General features: G+C 37.1%; 2 protein-coding genes across 3 annotated transcripts in view; one reads left to right on the top strand and one right to left on the bottom strand.

The window, feature by feature from the left end:
* Window positions 1–6,433, bottom strand: part of DIMT1 (DIM1 dimethyladenosine transferase 1 homolog (S. cerevisiae)) — a 12,397-nt gene extending 5,964 nt beyond the window's left edge. Inside the window, exons 1-9 of the mRNA XM_004678276.2 lie at window positions 6,264–6,433; window positions 5,852–5,925; window positions 4,431–4,517; window positions 3,006–3,067; window positions 2,825–2,918; window positions 2,691–2,740; window positions 1,512–1,635; window positions 1,303–1,395; window positions 215–279 (exon numbers count right to left, since the gene is read on the bottom strand). Of these exons, the coding sequence (XP_004678333.1) occupies window positions 215–279; window positions 1,303–1,395; window positions 1,512–1,635; window positions 2,691–2,740; window positions 2,825–2,918; window positions 3,006–3,067; window positions 4,431–4,517; window positions 5,852–5,925; window positions 6,264–6,342 (728 nt within the window). The 5' untranslated portion in view covers window positions 6,343–6,433. The remainder of the gene's footprint in view (window positions 1–214; window positions 280–1,302; window positions 1,396–1,511; window positions 1,636–2,690; window positions 2,741–2,824; window positions 2,919–3,005; window positions 3,068–4,430; window positions 4,518–5,851; window positions 5,926–6,263) is intronic.
* Window positions 6,434–9,218: 2,785 nt separating this feature from the next.
* IPO11 (importin 11) overlaps window positions 9,219–25,941 on the top strand; it is a 113,819-nt gene continuing 97,096 nt past the window's right edge. For both annotated transcript variants that reach the window (XM_012721955.1, XM_004678275.2), the window contains exons 1-6: window positions 9,219–9,358; window positions 11,205–11,323; window positions 15,390–15,533; window positions 16,754–16,854; window positions 23,342–23,414; window positions 24,759–24,962. In XM_012721955.1, coding sequence (XP_012577409.1) covers window positions 15,396–15,533; window positions 16,754–16,854; window positions 23,342–23,414; window positions 24,759–24,962 — 516 coding nt within the window. In that variant the 5' untranslated portion in view covers window positions 9,219–9,358; window positions 11,205–11,323; window positions 15,390–15,395. The remainder of the gene's footprint in view (window positions 9,359–11,204; window positions 11,324–15,389; window positions 15,534–16,753; window positions 16,855–23,341; window positions 23,415–24,758; window positions 24,963–25,941) is intronic.

The raw sequence follows: 25,941 nt of genomic DNA, 5'->3' as shown, positions 1-25,941 counted from the left end.
TGAATCCTCTCACCCTCTGCATCTCTGGCCTGTACCCCAGTTCTGTACAAATAAATAAATAAATCTTAAAAAAAAAAAAAAGTAAAGTGTAGTTGGAAATGGATAGTCTTTATCCTTTAGGGTATCTGTTCAGGAAAAAGACAAATTCTAGCACTTAACACAGTATTTGTAGCATTGGTCCTCCTTAAGATTGTAAAATTAGTAAAATACTTACTTAAATGCTGCAGACAGTGTCTTGTTTTTCCTAACAAAGGTGATCCTTACTAGGCCATCCCATTCCTAAAACAGAAGAGATATTTTCTTATATCAAAATTCTTGTCCACGTTTGATAAGTATTATTTTGTATTTTAACATAAAAACCTGTAAGGAACCTTCTAAAGTGACAAAAATATTCTATATATTATTCTGGCTGATAGAGATAAAAGTAATATATGCACTTTCTTCATGTGTACCTCACAGTATTTTATGCCCAATTTAAAAAAATCAGAAAAAGAATCTCTTTGGTGGTGCAGGGGTTAAAGACAGCACTATCAAGCTAACTGCAGCATGAGCTCAATCCCTGGCCAAGGACTAACCCAGATGGCACAGCAGACCCCTCCTGTCTCCCCCATTTCTCCCCTTACAGTGTATTTCAGTCAATCTGCCTGTTCTGCTCCCTACTTTGTCTCTGATAACTCCTCTCACCCCCTGCACCTCTGGCCTGTGCCCTAGTTCTTGTATGATAAGTAAATTAATCTTTACAAATATCAGAAAAAAATACCTAATTGATATATCTGAACAAAGAACATGGCATTTCATTAATATAAGTATAATCTGGGTTACACTTCCTCACTTCCAATAATCACCAGTTACTGACCACACAAGAGATCATGTTTTAAAAAACAAAGTGATGCACTAAGGTTTTACATCAAGTGATCTAAGTTGCAAAAACAATTTTGATTAAAGTGTTGTCTATAATATTACTCCAACAATTACTTTCATTTGCTCTTTTTCAAGTCTTATTCAAGTTCATATGATACATCTCCATACCTATAATTGTTAGCAGAATGCAATGGCATTTGAATCTTTTTGCCATTTGCAAATATATTCCATGCTCTTATTTTTGTCCTTGCAACTACCTAATGTCAAATTATTCCATCTAATCCATAACAGGTATGTCCCTATTGGGACATTCAGGTTGACTTGGTATTTTTTTCCTGCTAAAGTAAGCAAGAGAGACACATACCACACCCCTCTGTTGCTTCTGGTTTGGTCTCCCCCTCCAACCCTCCTTTATTGAATGACCTAGTATTTTAATCTCACCCGAAAATTGATAGGTGGTGGTGGATTCTTAGGTTCTATTCTCACAACACTGGATTCTACCTTCGGTGGCGGTCTGAAGTTATTCTTCCCAACCTGTTAATCAGAAAATGTTTAGATAGCCCTCTCAAAAAAACCTTAATAATCAGATATGCTCTTAAGAGAAAGCATAGCTAGATAAGAGTATGGCACGTTGTTTCAACCATGCTTACTTTCATTAGATGGTCCACACGTGCTAACAGCTGTGTATTAATTGAGAGTCTGCAGTATAATTTATCTCCAGGTTTTGCAACCAGTCGGAGAGCAAATTCCCTTTGGAACATAAGTATAGCGCATCTAAAAAGATCACCAAAAAAGGAGTAAACCAATGGTTATTTTCAACTATAAAATTATTTTAGCTTCAATTAACTTTCTTGGATGCGAAATAAAGAAGCATCTGGTTAATGAGAATTAGTTCAGCCTGTTAGAGGTAGGAAACTTACAGTCTTAACTTTATTAACAGAAAATGATCCAGTTATCTTTGTTTTTATTTATAATGGCTGCACCTTTAAGAACACTGGTTGGAATACAATCCCTCAATGATAAGATGAGAAATTATTTCAGATCAACATTTGCCTATCTACCCCATCCAGAAGAATAAGACAAACACAAAATTGGCCCAGCAGTCAAATTGAATTCATAGGATAATGAACACCCTTATGGAAGAGCTGAGACAGCAGAGATAGATTCTAAAACTCTGTGCCTTTGATTTGAAAGTTATTTTTATTCAGCAAGCAATGGGGAAGCTTTTGGGGTCTCTTTAACAGGAGAACAACTTCAAAGGTGTGCTTTGGCTTACAAACTTTTTTTTTTTGCTATGAGTCACACTAAGGAACGTACTTGGCATTGCAAGCCAGGTTACAAACATCTCACAAACACTTATATATGTGTTTATATAATATAAGCAAAAGTCGCATACGACAATAACTTGGAACACTTGAAATGAATGCTCTTCAATATCACTGACATCACTAAAAAAAAAATGGTACTGACTCACTGAATTTTATTTACTTGCAGTTTAAAAAAAAAGTCATAGAATGCACTAGAGATCATTAGTAGGTCACTGCAATAGTCTTAAGTCATAGACAGTAAAGTCTGACAAAGGCTATGGATAAAAAGATTAGAAAATAGGGAAAAGCTGTGTGATTTCAGAAGTAGCTATACACACTATTTCCCCCAAATAACTTTGTCAACTTAAAAATAAAGATTGTCACACAAACCAGTATTTTCTACAAAAACAATGCTCTAGTAGTTTTTCATCTGAATTATTTCCTCTTCAGCTGTGTGTGCCTGCAGAATATATTGTCTATTTTTCTACAGTTTGGGAGTAACTATGGTCTTTTGTCACAAACCTGAAAAAAGGTCGATGTAGCAACAACTTGAAGACAAAAGGAGAAGAGATCTGTAAGAAAATGAATTAATTAGTTACTTGTGGGAAAGACAGAGAAACATTTAGTATAATGTTCCCAACAATTTGGAAACATACCTGATAGGGCAAATTTGCCACACAAGCATCAAAGAATGGCAAATCTGTTTTCAACACATCACCCACCATTACTTGAAGTTTACTTGCCAGCGGCCTGATAAATGGGGGGGAGAGAAAGTAATTAAAAAAGAATACTTTTTTATGAGATTGAAATGAACTTTAATTCTATTGTTATACTCACGTGCCCTGAACTCTTTTGTGAAGTTCAGCTACAAGTCTTGGGTCAAGTTCACAGGCAATTACCTAGTTTTTTTTAAAAAAGCTTTTTTTAGGGTAATTATAGAGTATTTAATCTCTTTATCTCAATGGTAATTCTTACATGGTTTATGTGAATGAAATTTCCTTCCCCAATTCTATCATTAATATTCCTTCAATTATATTCTACCAGTTCAAGCAAAAAACACCAAACAGAAAAGTAGGCAATCAGACAATGAGTCTTCTATCTAAATATCTAAATAACTGACAGAATTGCCATACTCACTGGCTCCCTACCTTCTAACCCTAGAGAAGATAAAATAAGTATAATGTGTCTGTATAGTTAATGTTCTTAGAAGCAAATAAAGCAACAATTTCTAGATCTGTATTATTCCATTTACTAAGACCCAGAATATAGTATAACTTCTCAAGTAAGAGAATAGGGATACCAGATAAGATTGAAATCATTATTTGAATTCAACATCAGCTGAGGTTTTACTGACTTCCAGGAAGACCATGTCCACATGTGCTGCTTATACTGTCTAGCTCCCAAATCTATTCTTTTAGCTGTGGAGGGTGAGAAGAGTCCAGTTTCCTTGCTCTTTTACTTCTGGTTGGGACTGGCTAACCAGCATTCTAGACTAAAAAGGAGAAGTGGCCTGACCACCACATGCCTGGCAGAAGTTCTGGGGATGACTGTTCTGAATGTGGGGCTCCTGTTCAATGGATACTATGTTGTGGACTCTGGTGGTAATGCAATTCTCCTACTTTGCCCTTGAGGCTTTTTGGATGCTAATTGCTTCCTGCTATTGCTAGATCCTGGGTGCTTCACTAAGGCTTAATGGTTCCTTTAACTCCATTCCCACACTTCTGAAAGTAGTATCATTAAATTCTTTTCATATACTTCTTTAAAATGTGCTATCTACTTCCACTAGTGACACAAATATGGTTTCATTTAATTGGAAACTGGGTTAGTAAAGAGAAAAATAAAGGATCAGCAGTGGCCAGAGGGCACCCAATTCTTAGAGGCCTAAGCTCAAGTTCTTCGAAGCTCTTTCTCCAAATTTCTAAGTTTTAGTAACTTCAGCCTCTTTTCTTTTTTCCTTGAGAAAAGAGTTTGTAACTGCTCTTTTCAATTGTTATTTATTGGCTACTTCAGTACTCCCATGTTAAATTTACTCCTCCAATACTCATGGAATCAATTCCATATGCTATTAAAGCCCCTGTATTAAAATATCTAACATGGTTTGTTTTTCTGATATATTCCATATACTCTAAGATAAAGATGATAGAAAAGAGTTAAGAGTTACTGTTCAAATAACAGCTATTATTAAAATACATTTGTATTTGTAAATCAGCTGTTTGCTCATACCATCATTTCTGATGTCAAAACACTAAATCCCCTTTTTACCTTTTTTGCCTTTTCTAGCAACTTTACAGTCATATTGCCAGTTCCTGGTCCAACTTCCAGCACCACATCAGTTGGCCTTAAAGCAGCCTACAAATAAGCAGATATTTTAGTTTTTCTGGCACATTGAACACATAATTTACATCTGAATAACTTTCCTCACAAGTACTGTTAAGAGACCTTATTCTGCAACCATTTTTAAGACATTCCTGCATGATCTCACTAATACAAGTGGAAATCTAGTATCTCACCTGACCTGAGGTAATAGTTCTGATCAGAAAAGCAGGAGTACCAGTTCTTTCTGCTTTCTACCATAGAAATCCTATCAATAGCATCTTAATACCAACAAGTTCAAACCACATCGAATGTATATAATTTTGCATTGTACCAAGATTTCTCAATTCATGACACAGGTATAGTTTCAGGGATGCAGGAGTACCCAGAAATTGTTTACAAAACTGAGTGTTTGCAAGCATACATTGTAATAGTCTGAGTCTGTAGTTTTTATCACCTACTCAAAGGAATCCCAGAAACAAAAAGTTAAATAAGTTAAACCAACCCTCATTTTGTAAATGACACTAAATGAAGACTAGCTCCTTTAACTATGTTACATTCTCTATATACTTCAGGATGCCTCTTTTTTAACCATGAAAATAATCTGCACTATTTGCATTTCATGCCCTGGCATACAATTCTCCATAACAATAGAGCAATATCAATAATCCACAGAGGAGAAATACTCCAAAGAGTTTATATGTATTATTTACATTTCTTGGGAAAACAAACTGCCTAATGTGTAGTTTAGACACAGGTTTAGGCTTTGAAGTAAATTAAGTTATAAATGGTGCATAGAAAAAGTGATTTAGAAACCGAAAAATCTCTAACAAGTACAGATATACTGCTATTAAGTAAATAATCAACAAAATGAGAATTTGAAGCAAGGTAAAACCTACACCCACAAAATGAAGTAAATGTGTCAAAGACAACCGCGAATCCTAGGTAATTCTTCAACTAATTCAACAAGTACTTTGTACCCAGCATCCCCTTTGTGCTGAGTGCAGTAGTCCTCGACCCTCGCCCCAAGTTTCAATTATCTTCAGTCCCAAAACACCACTGGACGATAAACTATTTTGAGAAAGATCACATTAATGCAACTTTTATTACAGTATAGTTACAATTAAATTTTATGTTTAATCTCACTGTGTCTAATTTATCAATTAAAGCCTTTCCTACGTGTGTATATGTATGTAAGTATGAATGTATGTATGTATTACATATATATAAGTTTTGGTACTATCGGGCTGTTTCAGGCATCCACAGGATCTTGGAATATACCCCAGTAGAAAAGTGGAGACTACTGTATTCCTAAGAAAAAAATCAATAACCCAACATTCTCTCCTTTTCCTCTTCCACAACTATCTTACCTTATCGATAATGCTGTTTACAATGAGAGGATTTTTCAAAATGTGCTGCCCAATACCCGTGTTGAACATAAGTCCTGGAAGAAAACAGAAACAGCCTTAAATTTGCAATTACAACTAGATGTTAGTTGCAAGAGTAGAAAGCGGAATGGGAAGATGAATATTTCAGCGCCGAGAGTCACCAAACGTTAAGCTTGGAACCGGACTCACATCTGCTTTAAGTCCACACCTGCTGCAACGGAGGCCAGGGCCAGCGTGCCCCTAGGGCCTGTGGCCGGCGCTCCGGGGCGCTACGTCTGGGTGGCCCTTGGAACGCAGGCTATAACCGGCCCTCTGCCCCTTTGCCCCATATCTCCGTCAGAGCTAGAGGCTGGCATCCCCAAAGAAAACCTAACCCACTCCCGTCAGTGCGCACCTCCGGCGCTCTTCAACTCTCCGCGCTGTTTCAATCTTTCACGGCGGAGGCCGCTCGCCCCCAATTTGATCTTCGGCATCTCCGCAGGCTGCGGGCCCACAGACCTAGGATGTCAGAAAGATGCGAAGGCGGATATACCAGTCACTACACCACGAGGGGACAGTGGCCCCAGCAATGCGCGTCACGACTGACGTAAGGGGAGGGGCTATGACCCTCTCCCAATTAGCTCTAGACTCCGCCCCAAGTAAATGGCTTACTTTGGCCCCAGTGGCCTCTGGGAATTGTAGTCTCCAGCTGGAGGAAAGCCTAAATTACCGGGAGACTAGAGATCCAGGAAGACAACGCTACCAAATCGGCGCTTTAGGTGGGGTTATTTACTGTGGAATAGAGGGCAAGCATATCAGCTCAATCCCTGGATCCTGTTGTGTTAATTGTGTGGTTCTAAATTATAAAACGCGCAAGTCCTGTGTGCTTTATTAGGCCAGTTCTGTGAGTCTCTGAAATCCAAAAACTGGTTTCTTCATGCCATGTGCCTTGCTCTTGTTTCCCAGGATATCTGGGATGGTAAACCAGGATCATGGGATGAAGAACTTGTTCCTTTATGGGAAGGAGTTTTCTGCCTGAGTTTTGGAAAGGAACTCTGAGAAAATAAAAGAAAAAAATCCCGTTCCACTAAGGCTGCTTTCTTTTGTGCCACGTCTTACATTTTTTAAACATTTATTGAGTTCCACTGCGTGAAAATGTCAAGGTATTGGAATTCAGTGTTAAATGGAACTTGCTCACCTCAGTTTGTCCCACCGAGAGAGACCAAAAGCCCCAAAACGGCAAATAGTTATGTATTGTAATAGGACAATGTATTCGACTATTAACTCCAGGAGTATGTGGTACATGTCTAACCTGCCTGCCAATATAATGGCTACCTTTAACTTTTCTGTGTGTAACCTCTTTCCTTGAAGAAACAGGTTTTTTTTTTCTGTTATCACCAAAACTGACTACTCCTTGTGCAATTAATTGTGTGCATAGTGGGCTTTGATCTTTCTTTGCTGTAACTCCAAATCAGGGAAAAACTGGCACCCAAAGAACATCTTTAACTGTCTATTTTATTTCTTTAATCATTAATTTATTCCACAATTCCGAAGACTCTACAGTGCTAGGCATTGTGTCAAATGTTAGGAATAAAAAAAGATAAAACATGAAAGAGAATTTTCTTTCAAGAGAAAGATATTTGCAATAACAATAACAATTGCACTATTTGTGGGTTACTTTGCCAAGTACAGTTATGTGTATTAACTCATTTGACTTATTTAAAAAAAATTGAAAATAGGGCTTTCCTGATGGTGCAGGAGTTAAAGTCTCAGCTCTATCAAGTTTTTGCCAGCCACTGTGGCAAGCACTTTCATACCTGGCCAGAGAGCTGACCCACCTGGTGCAGCAGACCTCACCGGACTGGCCCACTGCTTTCAGCAGTGTATTTCAGTAGACCCACCTATTCTGCTCCTCACTCTGTCTCTGGTGAATTCTCTCACTACCAGCAATCCCCCCTCTCTACACCTCTGGACTAACCCAGTTCTCTATATAAATAAATAATTCTTTTTTAAAAAGAACCTAACAATTTAGAGCAACTGAATCAAATCTTTTTTTAAGAAAATCTCCATGTGATTCTACATGTACTTAAAATTTGACAAACATTTCTTTCCAGTAAAATCAGAAGATGCAATCAAGCAAATAATAAAAAAAAAAACTCAAACAAAAAAGGCTGACCCATAATACCACTCAAGATAATGACTAATTGTTAACATTTTGGCATGTATTTCTTGTAATGGGGCCATACTGAACTTAATTCTATAACTCACTCTTGTCCAATTCATTGAAATGTGTTGACATGGCAACAAAATAAAAAAAACACTTTTATCCCCAATTTATTGAGAAGTAATTAATACACATTACTGTTTAAGTTTAAGGTGTGCTTTATGATGATTTTTATTTGCATATCAGAATAATTTTTATGAACAATTTCCTTTTTATATTTTATTATATATGGACACATCATTACTTGGTCATTCCACTATTTTGTGGTCAGTTAGGTAATTTTCAAATTTTTACTTTTATAAACAGCCCGTTTTGTGATGACCGGCATTGTAAGGTAGGGTTATGATGATCTACTTCAAATTCTAACACTGTCGCTTACCAGTTGCGTGGCTTTCAGCAGGTTACTTGACTTCTATGTGCATCAGTTTCTTCAACTGTAAAAATGGGCATAAGAAAAGCGCCATGTAGTTTGTGTTTAGGACGAAAATGCATGATTCATGTAAGGTCTTAAAACTGTATCTCACACATTCTAAATGCTCAATAAATATGCATTATTAATCTTTATGGATATGCACATATCACCTTACAACTTCTCTCTCTAGAGATAAGCAAACTTGGATCACTAGTTACCTAGTAGCAGAGGCAGGGAGAACTGGTTTTCCTTTTTCCTCTTCCCACCCTTACTACTGTTCTTGCGTTTAGGACCTGCCTGCAAGTTTAGGATCTTAAAAAATAAAACAATCTTGGGAACGTTGACGATAGGTGGTGTAGGATTATTTTAAGAACTTTTCACTGTGAGGCGAACACGTAAAACAATGCATTTTAATAGTTACTGTCTAGAGTAGGAAGGGAAATGGTTCCATTTTAATGTTCTGTCTACCAGGAGACTATTGATTTTCCCGCGAGTGGGTTTACGCGTTTCCATGGTTACAGATCGCTCCTAGTTTAGGCTCTTAGCATCTCACAACGCGCAAGCGCACACAGCGGAATTAGGTGCCCAGCGCCTTCCGTTTCGAAAAGAAAACCCCTCCCCTCTTTTCCCTCGGTTTGCCTATCGCCTTCTCCCTTTGCCTTTTACATGCGCTGTGGGTGTTGGTGACGTCAGATTCGCGCGTCCGTGTCGTCTGGAGCCGCGACACGGAACATGGCGCGTTCCTAGAAGCCGCTTTCGGCATCAGTAGGCGGCGGCGTGTGGACTGAAAGCGTGAGGCGCGGGACCAACCGACGCCGCTTGGTGTTGGGGAGTGGAAGCGGGAGAACCGGGCCATTCCGGAACGAACCAAACGGTGAGGCTCCGGCCTGGGACCCGCGAGGCGCGCGCGAATAGAAGGGAGGAGTGGGTTGGACAGTGGAGAACCGAAAAGCTAGAGGGGAACGTGGACTGCTGGTAGACTAGTGATAGCAGCAGCGCGGCGAGGGCGGCATAACCCTAGGAACCTCTGGGACCTCACCCAGTCAGACTGGGAGGGCGAAAGCTGGAGGCGAAGGATTCAAAGTGCGAGGAGTTAGAGACTGGGTACCAAAACGAAGAGAGCGTAGGGTGCCCATTGTGGCTGAGGTTGCAGGCCAGGGTGGTGCCTTTGCCCTTGGGATTGGAGATGCAAAATCTGAGAGATCGTGATCCTCTTAAGTACAAAACCGAGGTATATTGTTATTATACACACGCTTCTGCTCGCCAATACTAGCAGTACTCTGAAAGCATAACCATTAGCTCCTTCCTTGCCTTTAATGAAAAGGTGAAGGGAATTTGCACGTTCAGGGAAGAGCTTCTTGCTGTGTGGTATGGCCGCCAGGGCTCAAAACCAGCGACTCTGGTAGCTGAGTATTGGATAATTTGTGATTCAGCAAAACTATTTTGAGGTCCATCGCATTATTTCATTTTTCTCCATTCTTTTGTGACATGGGTGCTGAGTGATGGAAGTGTTAACAGAGTGAATTTATTAAATGGGTGGAACTGGTGAATGGCCTTCTGGTGCCGAGATTGCACCAGACACATCCCCTCTTCCCACCCCATTTTAAACAAGCTCAATTTTGGTGCCGTATTGCCCATGAGATTTGTTGGTTCTTTAGAAGCGAGGAAGAACAGCTTATAGCCTTTATGCTTTTTCTTTTTTTTCATGGGTAGGGAATTCACATCTCCATTTTCCTATTATTTCAGACTTTTTTATTCAGTGCAGAGACTTCTACAAAATAAGACGTTCATTACGTGACACCTTTTATCTTTCATTACTGAGAACGATTTCTGTGAAATTAGAATGAAGATCTCTCCCTATTGCTGTGATCAGATTGTGAATTTTTTCCCCTTGTAACTTAGCAAAGGGATTAGTAGAAGTAGTTTAATTACAGTAATGATTTGTGGCCATCTACTATAGCCCTAGGGTAACAGAACTGTCTCTGCCCTAGTTACACTTCCTAAAGCAAAAGAATTCTTACCACAAATGAATTTAGTTGTGATACCACTGAAAGTTCTAAACAAATATATCAAATTTCTCTAGTAATCAACATAACAAATGATTGAACTTTGTGATATTGTGAATGTGTTTGAGAACAAACCAGAATGCAAAATAACCCTTTTATGTATGTGACAATTAAAATATATTGAATGTTTTTCCATAAATAAAATACTAATATTTTGGGAAAGGTGATATGTTTGATTCCATGGACTTTGACTGCTGCGTTATATGTCTGTTCATATGGGTGTGTGTGTTTGTATTGATTATTGTTTCTCCTTTCTTCCAACTAATTCATTAAGTATTGTTCTGTGTCTTTCATCCACTTTTTTCCCTATAGCTACTACTTTGCCTCAGATTATTAGTATTGTCTGAACTTTTATGTAGATCTTCTAAATAATTGCTTTCACATCCATTACTTTTCCTCTCTACTTTCTCTTTTTCTGTAGCAGACTGTGATATTATTCTGCAATGCTTCTTGCAAACTTTCAGTTTAAATACCATCATATTAAGGCTAGGAAATAAGGACCTTAATGATCTTGGATCTTGCTTGCTTTTTGCTCTCATCTGGTATTTTCTGCCTCATTTTTTTTTTATGTCATGCTTAATGATTTGCAGTTCTTCAAAATTGTTAGGATATTATTGAAAAAGTTCAGACTTACCTGTTGTATCTTCTGCTTAGAATGTACCCATCATCTGCCTGACAAACACCCATAAAGTACTCATCTGGATAACTCATACTCAACTTTCAAGACTAGAACGCTACCTGTTCCCCTGGGAAACCTTCCCAGCTTCTATAGGGTGAGTTACATTTTTCCTAACAGCTTATCATAGCGCTTAGACTATTCTGTGTTTGTAGTCTTTTTCTCTTTCTAGAATTGAATGCAAAAATTCTCTCTTTTTAAAGATTCATTTATTTATACATACAGAACTGGGGTTCAGGCCAGAGGTGCAGGAGTGGTGAGAGGATTCACCAGAGACAGAGTGTTGAGCAGAACAGGCAGATTGATGAAGTACACTGCTGAGGGGAGCAGTGGGTGGGTCAGGAGAGGTCTGCCGTGCCATGTGTTTCACCTCCGGGGTGAGGATCGAACTCATGCTGAAGTGACTTTAGCTTCTTGGTGCTGCACTTTAACCTGCTGTGCCACCAGGGAGGGCCTGAATGCAAAAGTTCTTACTTTTCTCTTTCAGAATAGTGCTTGACCAGTAGAAGAGGCTTCATCTTGTAGATTGTTAATTTAGTTGAATTCCTAGAGAGCTGAAAGACAGTGGGAGTGTTAATATATTAGGGAGGTTAGAGTGAGTGGTTCTGAAAAGTCAGAGACTTACATTCATTTCTATAACTTTACACAGCTCTAAAGAGATTGAGAGTTAGTCATTGAATTAATTTAACAAGTATTTCTTCATCACTTTCAGGAGATTGTGGGCTAGCATTGAAGGTAGAGGATGGGTATTATTGTTTTGTAGGAAACTGTTTCTCAACAAGGATGAGGATACCCTTGAGGGGACCCTTGTGATGCCTGCTTCACCACATTCTTGATATCGTTGCATTTGGCAGCTAGATAGCAGGTCATTATAATTGTCACTTTGGGAAGGGGGGTTGGGAACATGGCAGATAATGCCACTGAGCTTCCTGGTCAGCTTAGGGATGACCTTGCTCATGGCCTTGGTGGTGTCAGAAGTGTATATGATGTTCTAGGCAGCCCATAGTCATTGCAGCACAACTTCCAGAGGGGAAGTTGTCCATAGTATTCTGGATGGCAGTGATGGTATAGACAGTGGTCATGAGTCCCTCCATGATGCCACAATTGTGAGCAATATCCTTGGGGCCCTTCCTGGTGGCACAACAGGTTAGGATTCAGCATTGAAAGCTGGCCACAGCTACTTCAATTCAATTCCCGGCCCTGAAGGTGGTCCACATGGCACAGCAGACCTCTCCTGACCCGTCCACTGCTCCCCTCAGCAGTGTACTTCCTCGATCTGCCTGTTCTGCTCCCTACTCTGTCTCTGGTGAATCCTCGCGTCGCCCCCTGCACCTCTAGCCTGTATCCCAATTCTGTGTGCATAGATAAATCTTTTTCTTTTTTAAAGATTTATTTATTCATACAGAACTGGGAAATAGATAAATCTTTTTCTTTTTTAAAGATTTATTTATTCATACAGAACTGGGGTACAAGCCAGAGGTATAGGGGCAGTGAAAGGCTTCCCCAGAGACAGATTGGGAAGCAAAACAGGCAGATAAAGGAAGTACACTGTTGAGGGAGGGAGCGGGCTGGTCAGGTTAGGTCTGGGGCACCATGTGGATCACCTCTGGGGCCAGGGATCGAACTTGCACTGAAGCAGCTGCGGCTAGCTTGCAGTGCAGTCAGCTTGCAGTGCTGCCAGCTTGCAGTGCTGCATCCTAACCCATTGTGCCACCAGGGAGGGCCGATAAATAAATCTTTTTTTTTTTTTAAAGATTTATTTATTTGTGCATACAGAACTGGGGTACAGGCCAGAGGCTCAGGGGCGACGAGAAGCTTCACCAGAGACAGAGTGGGGAGCAGATTGACGAAGTACACTGCTGAGGGGAGCAGCAGGCTGGTCAGGAGAGGTCTGCCACGCCATGTGGTCACCTCCGGGGCAGGCGGGAATTGAACTCATGCGGAAGTGGCTTTAGCTGCTCAGTGCTGTGTTTTAACCCACTGTGCCACCAGGGAGGGCCCGATAAATAAATCTTTAAAAAAAAAAAAAAAAGAAATGGTACAGGGGACATTGCTGACCATCATTGCTGACCATCTTGAGGGAGTTGTCATACTTTTCATGGTTCATGCTCATCACAAACATAGGAGCATCAGCAGAAGGTGCAGAAATGATGACCCTTTTCACTCCACCCTTTAAGTGAATCCCAGTTTTCTCCAAGATAGTAAAGACATCAGTGGACTCCAGCATCCCCTATTTGATGCTGGTGGAATCTCACTCATGGACATAAGAGTTTCCACAATGACAACCTTTCTGTTCTCAGCTTTCAGTGTGCCATTGAACTTTCCATGGATGGACTCCTGTTGCAACATGTACACTCTAGTTGTAGTCATTGAGGGGGTCACTGATGGCAGCAATGTCTACTTTGCAAGAGTTAAAAGCATCTCTGGTCACCAGTCATCCATTATGGCCAAATCCCTTCACTCCAGCCTTCACCATGGTGTCTCAAGCATGCTGCTAGACAGTGCATGATAAGTGGAGGCTTTCTGTCAAACTGGGAACAGCAGAAAACCTAAAAAAAAATCTTTTTAATGTTAACAATTTAATAGTAAAATGTAAAAGTTCTGCCTGAGTGGATATTATGTAGTAGATGAAAACAGAAATACTAGAAAAGATGTACCAATGTTTGTACACTGTTGGTTGACATGTAAATTGCTACAGCCATTGTGGGAAGCAATTGAGAGTCTTCAAAAGACAAATTGTATATGGTCCAGCTATCCCACCTCTGAGTATTTACCTAAAGACTATAAAACACTAATTTAAAGTGATATATATACCTCAGTGTTTGCTACAGCATTATTTACAAGACTTGCAAACAACCCAAGTTCCTATCAACAGGTAAAGAAGATGTGGTGTATATACACAATGGTATAATTTTTAGCTATAAACAAGATGAAAGTCGGATATTTGGAACAAACATAGATGAACCTAGAGGTTTGGTTAGTGTGATAGGGACATACTGGGCATGCAAAAACCAGCCAAATTTAAAAATTTTTATTTATTATTAATTAATTTTTTAAAAGGTTTATTTTTATTTATTTATGCATACAAGAACTGAGGTACAGGCTAGAGGGGCAGGGGATGAGACAGAGTGGGGAACAGAAACAGGCAGAGCTACAGAGATACTGGCTAAGGGGAGCAGCGGTTGAGGAGATGGAGGTATGCACCACATGTGGGTCAGCTCCCTGACTGGGATGGAGCTCATGTGGTAGCAGTGGTAGTCTAAGACTTAACTCTGAGGCCACCAGAGAGGCCCTGTAGCCATTAATTTTATTGATAGTCTCAAAGTTTGTTTTCAGTGTGTTTAGTTCATCCCTGTGTGGTGTTTCATTATATACAACTTAGGAATGAAATTGCATGGTGGTTGTCTTTATGTGTGAAATAGTTGGTGCAGCAAGTTAAAGCACAGCCACTTCAGTGCGAGTTGGATCTCCGCTCCAAGATGACCCACATGGTGCAGCAGATCTCTCCTGTCTCACCTGCTGCTCTCCTCAGCAGTGTACTTCCTCAGCCTGCTTGTTCTGTTCCCCACTGTGTCTCTGGTGAATCCTCTCACTGCCCCAGCTCCTCTGGCCTGTACTCTAGTTCTGTATGCATAAATAAGTTCATCTTTAAAAAAGAAAGTTAACTGATTTATTATTGCATATTATTTATGCAAACCACAAGAGGGTTGCATTATGGAGATTTTGGTGGTACGTAAAAAAGTGGAAATTCAGCAAAAATGTGAAGGAGTATATGAATGATTGAAGTGTTATAGTAGTTCAGAGGATAGAGTTTTTCCTCCATTTGTTACTTTTTTTTTTTTAAAGATTTATTTATGCATATAAGAACTGGCCTAAAGGCCAGAGATGTGGGGGCTGTGAGGGCTCACCAGAGACAGAGTGGGGAGCAGAACAGTCAGATTGAGATACACTGCTGAAGAGAGCAATGGGCAGGTCCGGAGAGGTCTGCTTCACCATGTGGGTCACCTCCTTGGCTGGGAATTGAACTCATATTGTAGGGGCTACAAATAGCTTCATAGTACCATGCTTTAACTCAGTGTGCCAACCAGGGAGGGACTCCATTTGTTACTTTTAACTTTTTTATGCATGTTACACACTCAAATATGTTAACTTATCATTGCTAGGTTTCCATGGATCTCAATAGTGCCAGCACTGTTGTTCTTCAGGTCCTAACACAGGCCACCAGTCAGGATACTGCTGTGTTAAAACCAGCTGAGGAACAGTTGAAACAGTGGGAGACACAGCCTGGTTTCTATTCAGTGTTACTGGTAAGTTGTTTTAAAATAGTTTACTATTATTTTTAATAAAATTAGTCCCCATTATTTTGATTGTTCTAAAGATCTACTTGCAATGGTGGTTTAGTTTTGTGAACTGGTCTTATTGTTTGGCTACCATTGTTAGCGCGGTTATTAACTCAGCACAGCTCTTTGAGGGTGTTTAATAAGTTCTTGTTGAAGTATGAATCAATAACTGAGCAGGGAATTGGCAAAATCTGTTTGAAGGCGACACTGTGCTGATTTTCTATTTTAGCAAATTAATACTGACCTCAAGACTATAGTACACTTGCTCCAGCTGGCTTGTTGTCAGAAATGTTCAAGTCTTTCCAATGTCTACTTTGTTAGTATGTTTCACTTTAAGACATTGTTTTCTTATGCCGTTTTGGATATGGGAAGGGGCCACTAAGGAATGGATCTACAAAGAAATCATGCAACTAAATAAAAAAGAAAACAAATAGCTTGATCAAAAAATGGGCAGAAGAGCTAAATAGACACTTCTGCAAAGAAGATATACAGATGGCCAGTGGGCACATGAAAAAGTGTTTATCATTACTTATCAGAGACATATTAGCCAGAACCAGTGAGATACCATCTCACATGTGTAAGAATGGTCCATATCAAAAAGACTAGAAACAACAAGTATAGACATGGGTGTGGAGGAGAAGAAACCCTCATACTGTGTTGGTAGAATTATAAACTGAGCTGGCTGCTATAGAGAACAGTATGGAGATTTCTGTAAATATTAAAAATAGATTTACCATACGATCTGGTAATTCCATTCCTACGTGTCTGCACACAATGTGAAAAACCACTTAATTCAAAGGGGTATGTATATATGCATTCTTATGTTCGTTTCAGTACCACTTACAGTAGCCAAATTATGGAAACAATCTGTCCAAGGACAGATATGAGTGGATTAAGAAAAAAAATGAACTATAAACACAGTAGAATACTATTAAGCTATTAAAAAGAATGAACTTTTGTCATTGGTGACAACATGAATGTTACTAGATGGTATTATGCCTAGCAAAATAAGCCAGAAAGAGAACAAATTTGGCATAATCTCACTTATGTGGAATAAACAAAACAAAGAAACAGACAAAACTGAAATTTAAGCAAAACATTTATTCATGCTTTATTATGGGTATATTTATTATACTTTAAACTACTTAGATATTTATTCTAATACTAAGTTGTTGTTTTTTTTCCAGAATATTTTCACAAATCACACTCTGGATGTAAATGTAAGATGGCTTGCTGTGCTATATTTTAAAAATGGAATTGATCGTTATTGGAGACGTGTGGCACCTCAGTAAGTTTCAGTGTTCTTCACCTCCATTGTAATCATTTTCAAATTCAGTGTATGAGAATGTATATGTTAGTCTTCATTTTTAATGTAAGAAGATAACATGCTTACTTCGGCAGTAGATATACTAAAATTGGGAAAATTCAGAGATTCCCACGGTCCCTGTGCTAGGATGACTTGCATATTAATAAGCATTTGATGTTTAAAAGAAACAGAAGTACTTTACTGCAGAAGAAAAATGCTCTACGGTAGTTAAAAAAAAATCAACACAGTGCAATACTAAAAAGATAAACAAATGCCATTCCCAGCAACATAGATGGAGTGAGTAAGGTTTGTGCTTAGTGAAATAAGTCAGAAAGAAAAGGACAAATAACCAATAAGTTTCACTTATAGGAGGACTGTAAGGGAACCAAATAAAGGATCAGGGAAAAAATACAGTAGCAATAAAAAACACAACTAAACAAAATTAAGCAGGCAGCTATAAGTCAGAGACTTTCTGTGGGGGAATGGGAGGGAGAGGGATCAAAACGAGTCTGGTGATGTCAGTGGTGGGAATTCTATGGAAATATACCTGAGAAAAGAAAGCCAACATTGTATAAATATCAACAATGATGCAAAAAATATACAAATTGTTTAAAAAATCTAACATATATTGCTTTTTTCTATGAAATTTTTGAGGGGGAAGGTAAGGACTTTCGGATTTCTTGCTGGCTTTCTGCTTCTGAGCGTCTCTAATTTTGTGGTATAAAACAAATGCTAGAGTAAGGAAGTCATGTTGATAAAGATGTTTTTAAAAAAAGTTTGTATTTAGGATTTTGAAAAAAATCTTTGAGAAGGAATCTCCCAGGTCATTTCTGAACCAGCTGGATAAAAAATTCCTGTCTTCTGATATAATTGCCTCTGTAGCAGAATGGGTAGTATTCATTCATAAAATCTCATCAGATTCTTTTGTAAGTGCTCTATATGTGGCTAAGTGAACAGATTTTTCAGCATAATTAAATACATGTTGAATGATTGATGAAAGGAAATGTAGACATTACCCGGGAATTTATTTGGTAGAAAAGCATGAACTTTGCTTAGTAATTGACATGGTCTTTTTTTACCAGCAGATGGCACTAAAGTTCTTTATGTTCTTACATTCATAAAACTTTAAAATAAAAAACTTGTCTGATACTGCAAAATGTATAAGAGATACTGCACTTGAATAATATTGAAAGAAATTAGAATGTATTAAGTCTTCACTTAGGGTACTATAACATGAAGTAAACTTCTTATTTTAGGCATTCATAATTTTGAGAGAAATAAGACAATTGAAGTAATTAGTGATAAGAAATTGTGAGTTGCAGGAAACTGTAGCAGCACATAAATTTTAGATGTTTTCTAAAATTCATTTTGTTTTTGGCTGTATGAAGAATGTAGCTATATATGATATTGCAAAGGGAAAATAAATTATGATTAAATATTTTAGATTGTATTTTCACATAAAGTAAGCTTATAATAAATTTTAACTCAGTTTAAATTTTAGAAGTTAAGGAAACTTTCATATAGTATAAAGTTATTCCAAGCTATCTCTTTTGGTTTATATTCTCTACAAGCTGGAAAGAAGATAAATATGCCGAGGGAGCAATGGTAAGAATGTACTTAGCAAGGAGCTAGGAACAAAGGTTAATATTCAAACTCAAATTTAAGGTCCTTAAAACATCTGCTGTGTTTGTATCTAAATTTTGTCTCATATAGTTCCTACTGTTAACCACTATTTTCACAGTGTCAGTATCTGGGTCCTAATCAATTTGGTAATAATCCAATTTCTGCTTGGGATATAGTCCAAAGTCAGCCTAATGATAGCATTAGTGTTATCTGCTACTAGACATCTGCTAGAGTCATCAAATTTTCTTCAAGTTTTAATGGCTTGTTTTATATGTGTGCAATATTTCATTGTCTCTGTTTTGGTAGCCAATCATTATAACCAACCTCTTAATTAAATTTATGGAAACTGTTGAAGCTGTTCCCGTGGGACAAAGGAAAATTTGAATTTCAAGCTTGAAGCAAAACACTATAATAGAAAACATTATTACGACTAGAGAAGGGAGGTATTAAAGTTGAAAATACGTATTTTACAGAGGTTATATAGAAATAGAGATTACAGAGATGTTTACATAGATTACTTCTAATAGGAAAATGTAAATTTACATTGGGCTTTGACTTTTTTTGCCTAAATGTTTTTAACTTTGTTTTCTGATTTGTTTCCAATCTTGAGTAAATCCTTTTAAGGTAAAAAAAAAAACCAAAAACCAAAAACAACTTACTGAAATATAATAAATAACACAAATAAAAAGTATATAAATGAAGGGTATAGTTTAAATATTTTAAGGGCCTCTCTGGTAGTATGGGGGTTAAGTCTTAGTGTCTTCATGCTATAACTGCAGCAGCCTGAGTTCCGTCCCCAGCCAGGGAGCTAACCCACATAGGGTGCAGCTTTTCCTGTCTAGTCCATTTCTCCTGTTAGCAGTGTATTTCACCTGTTTTGCTCCCCACTCTGTCTTTTGTGAATCCTGTCACCCTCCCCCCCCCTCAGCTCTAGCCTAACTCCAGTTCTTCAATGCATAAATAAATTATAAAAAAATATTTATAATGTCAATATATCCATATGTCTACCACTTAGACTAGATTGACTATTAATAGTGTTCGCGAAGCCTTCCTTTCATTGTCACTGATTCCTTTTCCCTAATCCAAAAGTAAACATCTGTTAACACTCCTCACAGGTCAGTTTTGCTTGTTTCTTTTTTTTAAAATTATTTATGCTTACAAGAGTTGGGGTATAGGCCAGAGGTGCAGGGTGTGAGAGGATTCACCAGAGACAGAGTGGGAAACAGGGATATTGACTGAAATAAACTGCTGAGTATTTCTATCCCCTCAAGGGAGACCCAGTTTTTTCTGTTTCTGACTTCATACAACTGGAAATCAGATAGCATGTTCCCTTTGTATTCATTGTTACATTTGTGAGATTTATTCATGTACTTTATGGAGCAGTAGTTATTCTTTTATGTAGGGGAATCTACCATTTAGTTTTAGAAATATACCATCATTATCTTCCTGTCCTGTTTATGGGCACTAAGTTGTTTCTACGACTGTTAAGTTTCTTTGAAAATCTTTTACATGTCTTGCTGCATGTAAATATATATTTTATTATCACTTATGGTAAGATGCCTGTTCAGTTTTAGTTGGTGCTGTCACATAGTTTTCCAAACAGATTATACCAGTTTACACTCCCACCACAGCAATGAGTGTTGGGATTTGCTTTACATTGTTACCAGCACTGGGTCTAATCAACCTGTCATTTGAGTCTTACTGGTGTGCAAGGTATGTGTGAGAGGTAGGGGCAATACCATGTGAATTTTTTCCTGTCACATTTCAGTGGTTCCTTTATTATAAATCAGGCAACTCTGTGTTGATGGTTCTGCATTTGGATTTTCTATTTTTGTTATTGGCATATTTGTCTACCTTTAACTACTGTGTTATGTAAGGCTTAATGTACTTACTACTACTATTTTGTATTTAATTTGCTGTTTTCTAGCTTTTTTCCGCTGAGCTTAGTATGATCTTCAAGTCTTTCTATATATGCATTTAAAAAATTAAGACTTTTCTTGTAATCAGGCCTAAAGTCAGTTTCCCAAGTATTGATATGTGGTATTTTTGTTACCATTAAGTTAAACATATTTAATAATCCTCATGTGATTTGATTTCAAATTTGTGGATTTGTTCAGAATATTTGATTTAGTTTCTAAACATGTGGAACTTCTCAGTATGTTTTGTTAAATATCTTGGTTTATTGTAATCTATATTACCATGGAGATTGTAATGTTCTACGCATGTCAGTGAGGTTAACTTTTTAAATTATGCTGCTCAGATCCTCTATATCCTTATTAAGTTTATGTTGATTTTTTCATTAGTTACTGAGGGAGGTGTGTTAGTCTGTAAATATGATTATAAACTTGCCTATGTTTTTGTTCTCTTTTAGAGGTTATGTTATCAGAAGTTCAGGGTTATTATATTCCTATTGAATGGACCATATCCTGCATATGAAATGTTCTTGTTTGTCTCTAGTTACGTGTTTTGACCTAAAGTCTAATTTTTCTGATTTAATAGAGCCCCCAACCATCTTATATTTTCATAGTATACCTTTTTTTTTTTTTAACCAATTTCCCCCTGTATTTCTTTGCTGTTTTATTAGAATGTTTCTCTCATGAACTTCCAAGAGATGGGTTTTATTCTGAATCGAATCTGAAAAACATTGTCACTGAATTTTAGTATGACTTTTACTTACATTTGACATAACTGATTAAGTCAGGGTTAAATCTATCATTCACTGTTTTCTGTTTGTCTCTGTCTGGTCTTTGTGACATACACTTCCTCCCTTATTTTCTTTCTTGCCTTCCTTTGGATTATTCAATACATTTTTTATTTCATAATTTCCCCCTCTTTATACTCATTCGGACACTTACTAAAAAGTGCTTTTCACAGAGGTTATAACATATATCTTGGACTTATTGGAGATGGTCCTTAGATATAATTTTATACAGAGAATTAAAACATTGTAATACTTTAACTCCATTTATACCTTCTTGTTTTTAGAGGTATTGTTGAGTACTTTTAGCTCTGCTAAATACTATTTTATGCTATTTGCATCAGTATTATTTAAATTTATCTTTCAGTTTTATTGGTCTTCCATCTGGGTTCATTTGTCTTTTGTTCAATTGCCTTTAGTATTTTTTTCAGTGCCCCTTAACGTCCTGTCACTGAACCCTCAAAAGTAGAAGACCTTTTCTTTTCATGCTGCAACGTGGCTGTTTTTCATAGGCTTATCTTCTAGCTCATCACTTTTATTTCACTTCCTGTTTTTATCAGTTTTAGGATTTCCCTTTGATATGTAACAAAAAGAAATTCCAGTTCTCTGGTGAAAGTCTTCATCATTTGCTTACTTTCTTGAACATAATCATAGTGTTCTGTAATTTTTATAACTACATTGTCTATCTCTTATTTCTGTTTGTGTTCTGGCTTTTCCCCCTGTTGTGTGCCTGATAGTTATGATTAACTGTTGAACACAGTGTTGGGAAAATTGGACAGGCTTTGGATCTTGTTATTTTTCTCCAGAGAACTTAACTTCTCTAGCAATCAAATGGAATATGACCTTAACCTTAATGTAGTTGAGAATGGTTCTAGTTTACTCTTAATGCCAGGTATTAGCTTCCCTAGGATTTCAACTACAAACCTCACTCATGTGCTTACCTTAGTTTTGCCTTCTTAGTGGACCCTAATTTCAAGTATTGTAATACTTGGTGAAATCTCTCTTTAGCTCTTTAGTTCCTATATACTATTTACAGCTTGATTTCCTCTGGACAAGTAATTCGAGGGGAAATATACTGGTTTATCACACATCATTTCCATTCGTTTGAAGACTGCTGTCTCTCAAGTCCTGACTGCTGGGTTGTTTTTAGATGTTGTATTGGTTTCTGAGGATTGTGGAAATTACCACAAGCTGAGTAGCTTCAAACATTAGAAGTTTTTTCCCTCAGTTCAGGAGCCCAGAAGTCTAAAGTTAAGATGTGCAGTACTGAATACTCTCCATTTGTGACAACATGGATGGACTGGAAGTGACTTTGCTAAGTGAAGTAGGCTAGAAGAAGAAAGACAAATACTGAATGATGTCGCTCATCTCAAATAGAGGAAGAAAAGAGTCTGACAACACAAACCCTGTAAAACTGAGGGAGGGAAAAAGTGGAGAGGAAAAGGTAGAGGAAGGAGGCCCAGTGGGTTTGGTGGAGGGCTGTGGGTGCCTTGGTGGTAGGATCTTGTATTTCTGAACCTAACACAGTTGTAAATCATTGTTACCTTAATAAAAGTATTGAAAAATTTTGAATAAAGTTTACACCTAAAATATGTCTTATCATATAGTGAGCAGTCTTCATCTCTGTCCCTTGACTATGTAGTTTCTTTCCTTGTTTGCTGTCAAAATTACAGGTACTGTCATCATTTCCAGAGATACAAGATGAAAGTTCTTAAAGTTGTTTATTTCTGATAATTCTTCTCTACAAATATTCTCTGATTCCTGTTTCTCTTCCCTGTAGAATAACCTCACTCAAATTTTATTGAGGTTGGAGAAGACATACTGTTTTTTTTTTTAAGCCAACTTTTAAATTTGTTATAGGCAAGTATTTTACATCAATAAAAGCAAACATCACTTATCATACTCATTATTTTCTGCTTGTCTTATTTCTTATTGCTTACTATTTTGTGCCTTCCTATTCAATTGTGAATGAATTTTATGCTTTTTAATTAAGTGCCAATATCCAGGAAATGGAAATAATCTTATTTACTAACCAGCAATGATCAGAGACACCTTGTTTGAAAGGCTTTTTATTCCTAAAATTCACAGTAGTACTTCCTGCACTTATTAGTTCTCATTTTCTAGCATAATAAATATATCTTTTTACAGTGCTCTCTCAGAAGAGGAGAAGTCTACATTACGTGCAGGGCTAATTACCAACTTTAATGAACCAATAAACCAGGTGAGGAAGAAAATGAATGCTAACTATTCTTTCTGTTCCTTAGTTGTTGCTTTTCTAAACTAATTTGTTTATTGATGTTACATGTAAAATCTTTTTATATAATGTTCAATTGTTTTGTTTATACATGCTCCTCTGTTGATTTGTTGAGATCCAATTCTGTCTGTTAAAATTTTTTGTTAAATTTGGCTTTTCATTAGCTTTCTCGTTTTTTGAGTCAGTGTTTAAAGCAAATTTCTGTATATTTGTAGTTTTACTGCAAAAACTTTATTTTAATCATTTTGATTATCTTTTTTTTTTGATTATCTTTTTTTAAAACCACAGGAGGTTTTCAGATTTTTACTATTTCCTTGATCTATCACATTTTCAATCTTCTACTTTCTGAAGATAGAAAGTAGGATATATGGGGTTTTTTTTTCCTTAGTGAGATTTTTCTTCTAATGAAATACTTTTTGTTTATGGATAAAAAAATTTTATTTTCTGAGTTACTCTGATACTTGATTCTTTCAATTTGAATGTTAAATCACACTTTATTTGGTCGTATCTCCATTACAGTTTTATTTAGACTTGTTTAATGATCTTAGTTATATGCATTTTATCTTTGCGTCTAAAGAGATGATGGAAGATGGTAAGGAATGTAATGATTCTTATTGGAGCAGAACATGGTTGGGTAGCTGAGAGGGTAAACTATTGTTTGGGTGTCCTGTCAGCCAGCATTTGGTAAACACTGGTCTGTAAAAATATCAGTATTTACATACTTAATATTTGAAGTTCATTTCATCTTTTCAGTGGTTCTTAAGATTCCTTATAACTTCTTTATACTGCTGAAAAGACCCCCAAAGGGTTATAGCTGTTGATACTTTATTATAAATAAAAGCTGAGAAAATTAAAAATATTTATTAGTTAAAAGAAGTAAAAGAAGTAAAATCATTACTTAACATAAGAAATTAAAAATGGGCAGTCATTATTTCCTCATACAATAAATAAAGAGTAGGGAGGCATTTTGCATGTATCTTTAATGGCTGAATATTTTAAAGAAGACATCTAGATTTTCTTACATTCTTCTACTCTGTTGTGATGTATAGTTTAGTAGAAGTTGTGTGAAGAGACTCTAGCTTCACAATGATATGTTACTGGTAATAGGAGGAGCTCACAGACTCCTCATAGGATCTTAGGCTTCTCAGGGATCCATAGACTACACTTTGAGAATAAGTGTTTTATGCAGTTTTTCAGTGAAATTTTGTTTATTCGGTCAAATGTATAATTAACCAAAAAGGTTATTTTTAATATGAATGCATTTCTCTGGTTTGGTGTCACATATTTAATTCTGGCAATTTCCCTCCCTAGATTGCAACTCAGATTGCAGTGCTGATTGCAAAAGTGGCTCGATTGGACTGTCCCAGACAGTGGCCTGAACTGATTCCCACTCTTATAGAATCTGTGAAAGTCCAAGATGATCTTCGACAGCACAGAGCATTACTTACATTCTATCATGTTACTAAGACTTTGGCCTCTAAACGTCTGGCTGCAGATAGAAAATTGTTTTATGATGTAAGTGATTTACATGGTGAAATATGATTTGAATACTGTGCTACTTACATATTGTTATCTGATTTTACCTCTAAAGTTTTTATTGAAAGATTGTCCATTTTTTTCTAGTTGACTTCAGGAGGTTCAGAATAATAATACCTGAATGATTTTAAACTAGATATAAACTTAGTGATATGATCTTAGTAGCCAGTGAGAGGTATTGATTGGTAGAGAATAGTCTGAAAATTGGCTTGAATTTATTGACGTAGTTGAAATAATCAGAGCTTAAATATAAATAAATAAATAAATAAATAAAGTAGTAGTAAAAGGAACATTTAGGAGGTTGTAGAGTTGAAACTTAGCAAGTTAAAGTTGACATGTCTGGATAAATGTGTAGGAAGGAATCTGACCTAGCTAAGGAAGGGGTAGTGGTAGACCTTCATTACGTGTTTTAACATTACCTATTGAAAAGTCTTTTCTTTCTTCATTCACTTGCTTGGGTGCTTTTATATTTGACTGCTTTCACCTATCAAAATACTGATTTTCATATTGTTCAACCTAATATTATGGACTGTACCATGTAACATTGGTGAATCTTAGTGACAATATTCTTTTTTCTCCCCATGTTATGTTTATTGAGGTAAAGTAGGTTTGTATTGTTGTGTCTGCTCTAGGGGTTATAGATTTGAAGCTCACAGTATGTTTTCACCCCTATCTACTACTAGTGCCCCAATCATCCTTCATCATATTTCATTGAATCCCTTCCCTCCCCTGTGCCCACACTGCTACGTATACCCTCTGGTTGCCTCAGTTTTGCAGTAAGATGTTAAGAGATTATTATTATATTTTAAATATTTCATTTATTCATACAAGAGCTGGGTACAGCCAGAGGTGTGGGATGTGGGGATGGTAGTGAGTGGATTTACCATAACAGAGTGGGGAATGGAACAGGTGGCTGAAAATACATGGCTGAGGGAAGCATGGGTGAGACAGGAGTGGT

The sequence above is a fragment of the Condylura cristata genome, unplaced genomic scaffold (genome assembly GCF_000260355.1).
Source record: "Condylura cristata isolate star-nosed mole 26May11 unplaced genomic scaffold, ConCri1.0 scaffold00007, whole genome shotgun sequence".
Taxonomy (NCBI): Eukaryota; Metazoa; Chordata; class Mammalia; order Eulipotyphla; family Talpidae; genus Condylura; species Condylura cristata.
This window is presented reverse-complemented; position numbering and strand designations above follow the sequence as displayed.